The 12,142-nt window shown below is 34.2% G+C and overlaps 1 protein-coding gene across 1 annotated transcript; it reads left to right on the top strand.

Moving 5' to 3' along the window:
* The first annotated feature begins 494 nt into the window (after nt 1-494).
* LOC149207760 (uncharacterized) lies at nt 495-2,976 on the top strand. The gene is made up of 3 exons (XM_089393948.1): nt 495-1,520; nt 2,380-2,421; nt 2,511-2,976. Exons 1-3 carry the CDS (start codon nt 684-686, stop codon nt 2,589-2,591), a joined length of 960 nt encoding a protein of 319 aa, XP_089250074.1. The 5' UTR covers nt 495-683; the 3' UTR covers nt 2,592-2,976.
* Nucleotides 2,977-12,142: the final 9,166 nt, after the last annotated feature.

The raw sequence follows: 12,142 nt of genomic DNA, 5'->3' as shown, positions 1-12,142 counted from the left end.
TCAAAGATTCACGATAATTAATAAATTCGAAAATGCGATCTATGTTGTTTTCATGACGCTTCTAAATAGCAAATGTCAAAATTGCATGATACTTCAAATTTCAGAAACGACAACTCCATACAGAGTTCCAGTTGGTTGAGACTTATATCCAATGCACAAAATTTGTAAGACTTTTTTCCCATTGGACAGAGCACTGTCTATGCAAATAACAGCCGTAAAGTAAACGACGCTGTCTTCCTCACATGATGTGTGCTTTACTTAATGCAAACCCTAAGGTCGTCTCTAAATTTTCATCACAAGATCATGGAAACATGTTTTCTCGAAACCCTAGCGTGCCAGAGTGAGTTTCGCATAGTTCATAGGTACGATGGCATGCAATTATTATATAGAGAATCTAAAATATAATAATATGCGGCGTGAAACGATCTGATATATTGAAACTTTCCAAGTGGCATGGAACAAATCAAGAATAAGCACACCCATTTAAACCCATTTAATGTTCAGCGACATGAAACTCTGTTGAACAGCTGTAGCTTCACTTCCTTTTAAATAAATTGTTGTCTCCGAGCAATGGAATCGAAGCTTACGTCCTCTTAAAAATATCAAAAGGTTTATTTTGTTATAGTTCCAGTTCTCAGCTATGTGTTTACGACCTTAGCACAGTCGTAAGTATAGTGTCTATTATGATGTCTGATATCTTTCAATTTCGAAATGATTCCATGGAACATCTGTTTGGGAAGGACAGTAAGTTTTCCAGACACTCCGAACCTGAAGCCGATTTCGGAGTGAATACTGTAAATGAAAAACCAGATCTTCCGGGCCAAACCAATTATCTTGATACTGTTCTATACAGGGATGCCTTCGGGAACGAACGATTCCGCAGAAGTCCCTCGCTTCGAGCGCCATCAGATATTGAGAATGATGATAGTGATGAAGAACCGGGGAAAGCCGTCGCAGAGAATTGCCCCTCTGCAAATTCGGACGAGAAAAGGATCATAAGCTCTCAGCCAAATAAAGAAGTTCAAGATGAAGTCGACCAATTGACGGGTGAATTCAGGAACTGTATCATGAAAAACATATACAGTGACAGTGGAGTTTTACGTGATGGAAGCACTCGTCTGGAGAATGGTGTAAAATTGACAATAACGATGACCGTAGCGAACCGCAGCTCAGTCGCAGTGCATAACAGATCAGTCTCTTCGAGCAGTTCCAGCCACCACTCTTTGGACAAGGGCAGCAAATCTTTTGCTTCGGAGCGCTCGAATTCCCTTTTCGAATGGGGAAGAGGTGATAAATCAATGGACCATGAAATTTCCCAAAATGATTTCGGACAGTCAAAGTTAGCGCTTCCTCCTCGCCTCCAGGAAGCTTCTTACAGAAATCCTCTCCGTCTCAACCGTAACCTGAGCTCCACCACCCGCAGGGATTCAATTGACATGGTATCAGTAAACTCTTTCGATCAACTTTTCAGTCCCAGAGAACAACCGCGAAAAAAAGTGCCGTCGGCACTTGCTAAAATGGTGAGAGGAGAAAGCAGAATATATTGTTTATTGAAAAATATTAATTACCATGTAGTAAGTTAATTAATTAGATTTAGTTAGAAAACATAGATACATATTTCTGGAATATCCAGAAATCTGATCCTTAATCTGATCTTCAATTAAATTAAGTGGGTAAATTTATTTAGATAATAGATTTTTGGAATATTTAAGGATTTGATCATCAATTATTATTATTATCTAATTTTAAGGTTATAGAGAACCCATTTAGGGACACAGATTTCACTGCAAGTCTACCAGGTCATACATACTCTATCTCTCTAGTTTGAACATGTGACTTCTTAAAAGGGAATCTGATAATTACTAAAAAGATTAATTTTAAGAATATTTAGGAATCTGATAATTAGGAGAGACAAATTGTTTGACATTTCAAAATATTTAGAATGAAATTGTCTTTTGGATTAATCACATCATTAAGATTTAATGTGATTAGATGAGCCATATTAGAGTGTTGCAAACTTATACCAAATTTAAATAATGTAACTAATTGGAAAAACAACATAATTAATGGTTTGACTTCTATTTTCTAGAAAATGTCATATTTTTTCTTCTTATTATTATTATTTAAAATCATTTAACAGAAAACATCATATTTAATCCATTTTCTAGAGTAATTTGACTGTTAAATCTATAAAAATATATACTCTACCCTTTCACCCCTCTGAAGGCATATATACTCTGCAGGCTAACCTCTGAAGGCATACTCTACCGGCTAATTTGGTGAGAAAGAAACACACAAAATTATTGTTGTTAAGATTTTTACCCTTTTATTTTTCCAAATCAAATTCTGAAATACGTCACTGTTGCCCCTGGATTTTAGGTCAAGGGATGGAAGAACAGTCTACATACATTGCGCCAGAAGGTCCATGCCCTATGCGCTTCTGCAAATATTCTTGTTTTCTCTCTATTGTCTATCCCAATAACTAACATTTTTTCCGTGTATTCCCTCAGTTCGCATGCTGGCGTCCAATTGTTCGTCAACGTTCGTCTATTCCTTCAAACCCAGATTGCAGGTACAGCTCAATGGTCTGATCAAAACCTTACGGCGACGGAATCTGACGACCAAAACCATTATAAACCTGTCATCGATGTTAAGGAAATTACTGAAAACGTTCTGTACTGTTATGCAGACCGTAAAAATGACAGGGCAGCACCGGTTCCAAATTCGATGTTTGAGTTAGTATAGTATTTCTATTTATATAAAAGATGTTAAGTAAATTGCAGAAAACTTCTATACTGTTTTGCAGACCGTGAACATGACAAGGTAGCGCTGGTCCGAAATTCGAAGCCTGAATTACTATAGTCTTTTCTTCTCCTGAGAAGATGTTAAGGAAATTGTAGAAAATTGTGTAGACCGACAAAATGACGGGTCAGCCTTGGTTGCAAATTCCTGTCTGAGCTATATATATACATATATATTCACACTTTTCGATCTTCCGAGAGCGGAAATCATATATATATCTTTGTGTATTAAAAGTGTTTTTTATTCCAAATCATATGTCTTTATATTTTGTATAAAAGGGTTTTGTATTTTTTTTCATACTCTTGGATTTTTTAAGATTCAGATCAAACATATAGATCAAGGTGACATGTCTTTACTGCACCCTAGTGTGCCAGCTTGAGTTTGGCATAGGTCATAACTACACGACTTCTTTTGTCCTTGGTAAAAAACAATCGATCTAATTGACCTAATTTTGAAGTCTTTGTTTAGGTTTGTCGATTGCACAGAACATGTGCAACATAAAGAGGATCAAAGTCGGTGAAGGGCAGTTGCAGCCAACATCGTGTGCTTCGGCCAGATATTTAGGTTGAAGATGGTGGATTTGTCCCTCCGTGTAGTGGTTCCCTTGTATTCGGACTCTCACGAGAACTAGAGTGGTAGGAGAATGGATTTGTTCGAACACGAGAACTAGAATGGTAGGAGACTGGATTTACTGGATTTGTTCGAATGGTATGACAGTAGGTTTTTTTTGAGGACTTTTTCATTTACTACTTTACATGTTTTCATTATTCACTTAGTAATGGGGAGGAATATAGAGTTTACATGTTTTCATTATTCACTTAGTAATGGGGAGGAATATAGAGAGTAGTATAAGAAGGTCACTTATTTTGTGAGACTTCATTCTACTGCCATGGCCACTTAAATTCTACTGCCATGGCCACTTAAACTAATCGAGAAAAACATAAAAATTAAAATAATTAAAATAATTTTATTTGTTAATTAAAATACAATTTAATAAAAATTTTACTCTGATCCTAACTTGGTTGTACTTAGGTTATCTTGCAGCTTACTATGGGAGAATTTCGAGGTTTCTGGTTGTAGTTAGGTTATCTTGCAGATTAGTACGGGAGATTGCAATGCAGTCTCGAAGTTTTCCCTTCAAAAGTAGTGTACCTCATACTTAATTTTGTTTTATAATTTTTTATAATTTCAACTTTTATTTTAAATATGAGTTAAGGACGATTTTATTTAAAATTTATTAAATATTTTGGAAATAACAAATTTGTTGTTAATGGTGATTAATATTTATTATAGTTGAAATAATTTATTAAATTTTGATTAGATAAGAGAGTATTTAGAGTTTTTAGCATTTTATTTCTATGTTAAAAAATCATAAAGAAAAATATTACTAAATCACCATAATTTTTCTTATGCAAAATGTAGAGAAAGTTGGTAGTGTGACAAATATTTCCAAAAGTGGTAATCTATCATCCATAGTCTTTTGGGAATTGGCCAATGTTTTCTTTGAAACTCATGAGAATTTCTTCTTATTTTAACCATGCTTATTTTGTTCTTTTAAACTAGTCAAAGAAACCATAAATTTTGATCTAATAATGTTTTTAATATTTAAATCTTTAATTTTCCAAATCATGTCGTTTATCTCCCAATGGTTGAGCCAAGATTGAGAATCTTTATGTGAATGCCATTTGAGCCAAAAGTGATGAATTTAGCTAGAGTTAGAAGCGATTTTAGAAAGCCTCATGTCTTCCATGTTGCTTAAGTGCTTTTGATACATAAGATCCCTACTCACAACCATGCTTTAAATGGGGAAATGGCTAGATTTAACCAGAGATATAGGATATGGTGTATTTTCTTTAATCTTGTGACTATATGTTATAAACAAATTTGGGATCTGTTCTAAGAAACATTTTGGAGATATTGCAACCAAAAAACATACATCCATATAAAATAACAAGAGTATCAGAGAAGATTATTTTATTTCATATTTCATAATCCATTAGATATAATTTCTTTCAATGTCATAATATACTTTCTACTTCTATTTATCTTTCTCTCAATATTATAATTATGGTTGAACTTTATAATTATGGTTAAACTTGTGATGAAATATCAATTCACCCCAATCTTTGAAAATCTAATTTAAATAAATATAAAAACTAAATTAATAACTGAATTTCATTTTAAATATGAAAGAAATGTGAAGTAAAAATAAAATATTTTATAATTTAAAAAAATATTATCACTTCTATGTTTAGTTGATGGTTATTTTAATTCTAATTTTAGAAATTAGTTTTCTAGTTTTAGAAATTAGTTTGTTTATTTTATAAGTTTAAGGATAGTAATTTTAGAGAAAAATTCTTCGGCGAAAATCACATGGAATACCATTTGTCGACACGTTTCGAACCAACTAGTGTGGTTCATCCTCAGGACAAGTTGAAGAAACAGATCTAGCTCATCATGTTAAATACTCTGAGTGGAGCCTCCAACAGCCACCTTGCCTAACAGCTAGTTTGACTCGAGAATCAAGGGTCAAAATTATTATAATAATTTAATTAGTATAAAATAAATAAATTATTATTGAGGGTATTCGGTTTCAGAAATAATTATTAAAAATTATAAATTAATAATTTAAAGGAAAATTAGTTAAATAAATGACCTTATAATAAATGAATAAGTTAAATGCCTAAATAAAATATATAAAGTAATATATAAAAATAATTTTATTTAAAATTATTATTAAAAATTGTATGTTAATTAATAAATAAAAATTAATTAAGTTGTAATTTTGTTAAATTCGTTAGGACTGACGATTATTTTCTATAATTATTATATTTCATAGTAAATATTTTTTTAATTGAAAATAAATAGATTAAAATAGTCATTTTGATTTATAAAATTTTGATTTTCTGTTACCATCAAATTCTTTAATCAAATATTTTTTTAATTGAAAATAAATAGATTAAAATAGTCATTTTGATTTTATAAAATTTTGATTTTCTGTTACCATCAAATTCTTTAATCATGTTAATAAATGTTTATTTTCGTGATCTCAACATTCCTTATTAAGAACTGTGTTCATGGTTGACAAAGCGTGAACTTTTTGAAAAATCTAGCGATGGAATTATGTTAGGATATATAATATGTATTAACAGAAGAGGTCTTGTTTTCATTTCCTATATTATTTTATTGTATTAATAGAAGAGGTTATTTAACTGTGTTATTGAATGTTTTATAGAATCTATGTTGTGTAATGGGAGGAAGAGGGACTCTGAATTATTTATGAATTAAAAATATATTAATAAAATTAAATTGATTATATATAATTATATATAAATAATTTATAGTTTAATTTAATTAATTATTATTAATGTTAATAAAATAGTTCAAAAAATATATATATATATATATATATATATATATATATATATATATATATAATTTAAATTTTTTTAAATAATCCATGTTATATTATAAATATTATAATTTTTTTATATAAGTAAAAAATTTAAATAAAATAAAAATATTAATTTTACTAATTTTTATTTGAATAATTTTTTAGTGTAAAATAATTGATTTTCATTTATGGGTCGTATTGATGTGTAGAGTATCATCATTAGTTACAATAGATCTAATAAAATTATATTGAAAATATGAAATTCTATACTATTATAATTTTCATAGATTTTTAGATCTTTAGATTTTACTGTTAATAGTGCACACATATGAATAAAAATTATGCAGAAAATAGAGAATGGAAAAATAAAATTTCATGCACACATTTGACATAGATATTCTTTGGGAAACCCTTTTGGGGCAAAACCCAACTAGAATGTGAGGTCATTATGATCTCTTTCTTTGAATAAGAATATGGTTGCAAGTACAAAGAAGTATGGCATGTGTCCCGTGGGTTAGTATAGTCCACAAATCATCTCTGTATGCTCTATCTCCTATCCCTCTTGGCTATTTTTTCTCAACTTTGGAAAAAATGCACTTGAAAGAATGGAATCGCTTTCCCTCCTAGTAGCTTGGTTATAACATTTCCAGATAGTCTACTAGTGGTTAGGCGAAAGTACCTCAACTCTTAACCAAAGTTACAATATAGACTTTGCTAGAGTCTTCCACATCAATCGCATGACTAGCTCCTTTTCCATGAATAATCAGAGTTGACGTTCCATCCTCTTGAACTATTGTGGTGAAAACAATAAGGTCAACTTCTGAGTGGCATAATTTTTACTATGGATGTGACCTGCGAAAAAAGTAGAATACCATAAATACAAAAAAATATGGCCCGAAACACATAAATATCACATGAAATGAGACAAACTAGAAATATATTTTATTATTCATAAGAATAATACAATGTTCACTTGTCTCTTCGAGGGGGAAAGCTCCAACAGAGCAGAGCTCGATTACAATTAGACTTGATGATTCTTCCCTTATTATCTAAGACTATTTATAACTTAATGACATCCAAAACCCTAACTACTAGTGGTCCCCTGCATAAGAGCGGTTAACCACTTTATTTATAAAGTATGGTCCATTTATAACTAATTGTGGTACATTTTCTATAATGCTAGTCAACCACTTACGATTATTATTAATGCGGATAACCTCATACGAGATTTATTGACTCAAATAACTAACTATGACTCTAACTATGCCCCTTGGGCTTATTACATGAATAACGAGTTAGGGTTGGATACTAACATGCCCTCCCCCATCAAAAGCATCCTTGTCCTCAAGGCAGAAGTTGTGGAAACTGTTGAAGAATAGTGGTTGGTTCCGATGTCAAACCTTCTAGAGAGGTGTCTTTCCACTTGATGATGAATTCCTTGATCGTGCGGCCATGGAGATGTATTTTTTGAGTATCAAGGACCTATTCTGGTGAGAACCAAAGTGAGTCTTCCTCATCCAATTTCAGAAGACTTGTTTGAATGCTATAATTATTCCCCGAAACTTTATTGATGCACAATACATGGAAGACCATGTGGATTTTTGAAGAAATTGACAAAGCGAGGTTGTAAGTGACTACTCCTATATGTTGAAGTACACAATAAGGTCCATAGAATTTTGGTGCTAGTTTATGTTCGCCCTTTTCTTTGAGAGAGGTATGCTTATATATTTGGAGTCACAAGAACACTAGGTCACCTACTTGAAATGACCACTTGGAACAATGTTGGTCAGCCTGTTACATCATTTTGTTTTGATCTTGCTGCAAATTATCTTTGAGATGAGTGATCATGGTGGCACAATTCTATAGGATTTGATTAGCTAAGAGTACTTTGGAACATCCGAGATATAAGAAGCTAGTGAAGGTGAGAGTTGGCCATACACTCCCTCATATGGTGTCATCTTGGTGGCTTCATGATAGTTAGTATTATACCACCATTCAACTAAAGACAACCATTGTACCCATTGATGTTGCTTATCTGAAGTGAAGCACTGCAAACAGGTCTCCAAACAATTGTTGACTTCTTCTGTTTTACCATCCTTTTGTGGATGATAAGTTGTACTTAGTTGGAGTCGTGTGCACTGGAGCTTGAAAAGTTTCTACCAAAATTTGCTGTTGAAGGTGGGGTTTCGATCAGACACAATGGAAGCAAGCTTGCCATGCAATTTGAAGATTTGGTCCATGAAAACTTCAGCGACCAATGTTGGGGTAAATCGGTGTAGTAGAGCACAAAAATGAGCATATTTGGAAATTTTGTCAACAACCACCATGATGACTAATTTGTTTCCAGATTTTGGGAGACTTGCAATGAAATGCATGGAAACATCCATCCATATGGAAGCAGGGAACGACAATGGTTGTAAGGTTCTCGATAGCTTAATAATTTCCCCTTGGTTGTGTTGGCATACATCAAATTCAACTACAAAAGTAAGAATTTTGTTCTTCATGGTGGTCCAAAAGAAAGAACAACATGCACATGCATAGGTCTTTTGAAAACCTAAATGTCCTATAATTATAGAGGAATGAAACTCTTCCATGATGCGGTTTTTGGAAACATCGCCCTAATAAGTATGGTCACAAAGTGTCTACTGCATGTAATATGGCATCATTTCTTTCTCATACATAGATTGACCTAGATGTTTGCCACTGATCTTTTGACTTGTGAAATCCAATCATCTACCTTCCTTCATTAATAGTGCACCAATTCATGTACCTAAAGCACCATATTTAGTAACAAAATACTTGGTGAAGTCTAGTGAATCCATTACTAGAATGGAGTACGTGGCTTTTTTGAGAGCCAAGATGGCCTGCTGAGTTGCGTCAATCTAGAGAAATGAATTTTTCTTAAGAATATTAGTGAGGGATCTAGAAATGTATCCATAATTGCAGACGAATTCACGATAGTAGCCCGCGAGACCTAATAATCCCCACAAACTCTTCAAGGTTTTTGGTTGTGGCCAATCTTGCATTTCCTGAATCTTTTTCGGATCAGCCTTCACTCTGTCATGACGCAAAATGTGTCCAAAATAATCTACTTTTCCCATTCGAAAAGAGTACTTGGATAATTTGACAATTAATTTGTGATCTTGGAGCAGTTGCAATATTTGGTCAACATGTTGAAGGTGTTTTTCCCGTGTTATGTTGTAGATGAGAAGGTCATTCAAAAATACTAGGACAACTTTCTGAGATATGGTTTCAGAAGGTGGTTCATGAGGCTCTAAAAAATGGATGGAGCATTATGGAGACCAAGTTGCATGACTAGGAATTCATAAAGGTCGTCATGAGTTCAAAAACATGTCTTGGGAATGTCAAATTCATTCATGTGTGTTTGGTGATAGCCCAGGTGAAGGTCTAGCTTGGTATAAAAATTTACACCTTGTAGTTCATTAAGTAGATCATCAACTACTAGAATACAAGATTTGTCCTAGATAATGAGCTTTTCAAGGACCCTAAAGTCGAGACACATGCACCATTCTCCGTATTTCTTTAGAACCATGACCATTGGAGATGAATAAGGGATGTTGCTGGGATGAATAACACCTGCTTCGGGGAGTTCCTTCATGATTTTTTCAATCTCGTCCTTGTGTGCAAAAGGATATTGATATGGGAGTACATTTTTCATTTGGGCCCCTGGGACCAAAGGGATATGATGATCATGTTCACCCTTAGAAGGTTAGAGTTCGTTAGGTTTGTTAAAGACCCATTGTTGGCGCACTAATACCTGTTGCATGTTAGGATGAATATGAGGAGGAGTGAATTCAATGGCCTCGATGGCCCTCTTTTAAAAGCTTACTCATTCAATGTGAGTTGATGATAGTAGGAGCACTTTCTTGGAGTCCCCTCAATGTATGAGTGTGGTTGTTTTTCTTAAAGCTCAGATATAACTTCTGGAAATCGATTGTGATAGGGCCTAGTGTGCGCAACCTTTCAGCACCAAGGAAAATGTCACAATCACCCATTTCATTGACAAACATGTTGGTTTTGAAGTGATAATCGCCCACCTAAATCATAATATTCTCACAATGTCCTTCACATTACATGGTCCCCCCATCAACGATAAGGACTTGGAAATTAGATGTGACCTGTATAAAAAAATGAACAACATTTCCTCCTCTCTTATGGACAAAGTTATGAGTGTTGCCACTATCAATCAACACCACTACTGTATGATGCTTAATATAACATCATATTTTGAGAGTCTAGGGAAAATAAATTCTAGCCAAGGCATGTAGCGATATAAACGGCTCATCTGGAGTCATTACGAGATCATTGTCTGGGTCGGTTTAGGGTTCACTTGCTTCTTCCTGTCACACGGAATCAGTCAAGGGTGCGGACACAACTGACCTTCCTAGAAGTCTAAGACATTCTAATGACAAACAAAACAAACTGGAGCTATCCTTCTCTAAACATACATTATGATATGAGAAATCAAGTGTTTCGTTCTTACCTTTGTCCAAACGCTGTTGTAGAAGTCCAAGCTTTGTTGATCTGGATGAGCTCCTCCTTTTCTCCAAAACCTGCAATCACCAACAGTCAAACAATTAAATAGCACCTGATTATAACATAAAACAAAGCATATTCAACACATAGACCAAGGAGTACATGAAATAACCCATAAACAACAAGTTATTGAGAAGAATGGACCAATTTGCATTAAAGGTAATCAAAAGGAACCATTACAACCTGAGCCTTGGTGTTGTGCAAGCTCCTTCCAGGGTCCACAAGAGTCTTCCTCTACTTTGACAAAGCTCACCCACTTCCAAATAGAACAAGTAAAGATGGCAATCTCTCCTCAGAAGCTTCTAAATGGGAGTCTTAATTCCTGCAGCATTTACCCTTAGAAATCTATAGCTTTCAACCTTTTTCCTTCTGGCTCAATGCCTCTTTTTATAGTGCTCAAGAGGAAGTTAATCAGGTCCACCATCAATGGGATAGTCCCCTCTTTGGATGGGATCACTCCCTTATTGATGGGATAAGTTCCTCTTTGATAGGAGTGCATGAACCATCTGGAGGCGCTCAATACACATCAAACAACCTTCTAGAATGCTCTAGAAATGACCACAAGTAAGTTTTTGAAGATAAAACTTGCGCATTTTAACCTTTTCAGAGGAACGCACCTGCCCCTTTAGATACAGAGCGTCCTTGGACACAGACCTTATGAACAATAGGTGCGTACCTGCAGGCAAGGTTTGAGAGAACCTGCGTACCCAGAGATAAACATATTTATAAAGACTTTCTCTCTTTCTTGGAGTTTGACATGAATAGCAGAGGCATAAGACTTGCTTAAGAGGGTAGTATGACTGTTGATAGAGCCATACCAACTGTAAATAGCCATGGTGACATTTTTTAGTGTAACAGATTGCCCCCTAAAGTGCGAAGCCTGGAATAGATTAGGGTTTTGTATTATCTAGGAAGGGTGAAGCGCTTTATCATTTCGAGGATTATCTCGTGGAGAACCTGGTTGGAACCTGCAATTTTCAACACAAAATACATGGATAAGATTATATCATCACTGAGGTAGGCATTCCCATACTCAGATAAAAACTTTAACTAACATACTAACTACTCTGATACAAGAATGATTTTTCCGTACATCATAATCATAGACTTTTGTAGACACAGTATGGACGCAGCCATCTGTTTAAGATTAGTCTACTTAGATAATGAATACAAAACTCCTCGCAGCCTGGATGGTAAAGATTTGATCCAGGGTCTTCATTCCTACTTCTCGAATTGGTACGATTCTAGCCATGCGAATAAATGAGTCGATGTCGAACATGGTAGAAACCACTTGATTACCAGTCGATGATGTGAACTGTTAACAAGCGTGAGAGAGACCACCAGTAATGTCAATGGTTCTCAAAGTACCCAGTACAATCCATGAGATGT

Source organism: Pinus tabuliformis, chromosome 1_2 (genome assembly GCF_031772625.1).
Source record: "Pinus tabuliformis cultivar Carrire ecotype Pingquan chromosome 1_2, CPIR1, whole genome shotgun sequence".
Taxonomy (NCBI): Eukaryota; Viridiplantae; Streptophyta; class Pinopsida; order Pinales; family Pinaceae; genus Pinus; species Pinus tabuliformis.
Note: the sequence above shows the minus strand (reverse complement) of the source record. Positions and strands in the feature narration are given on the sequence as shown.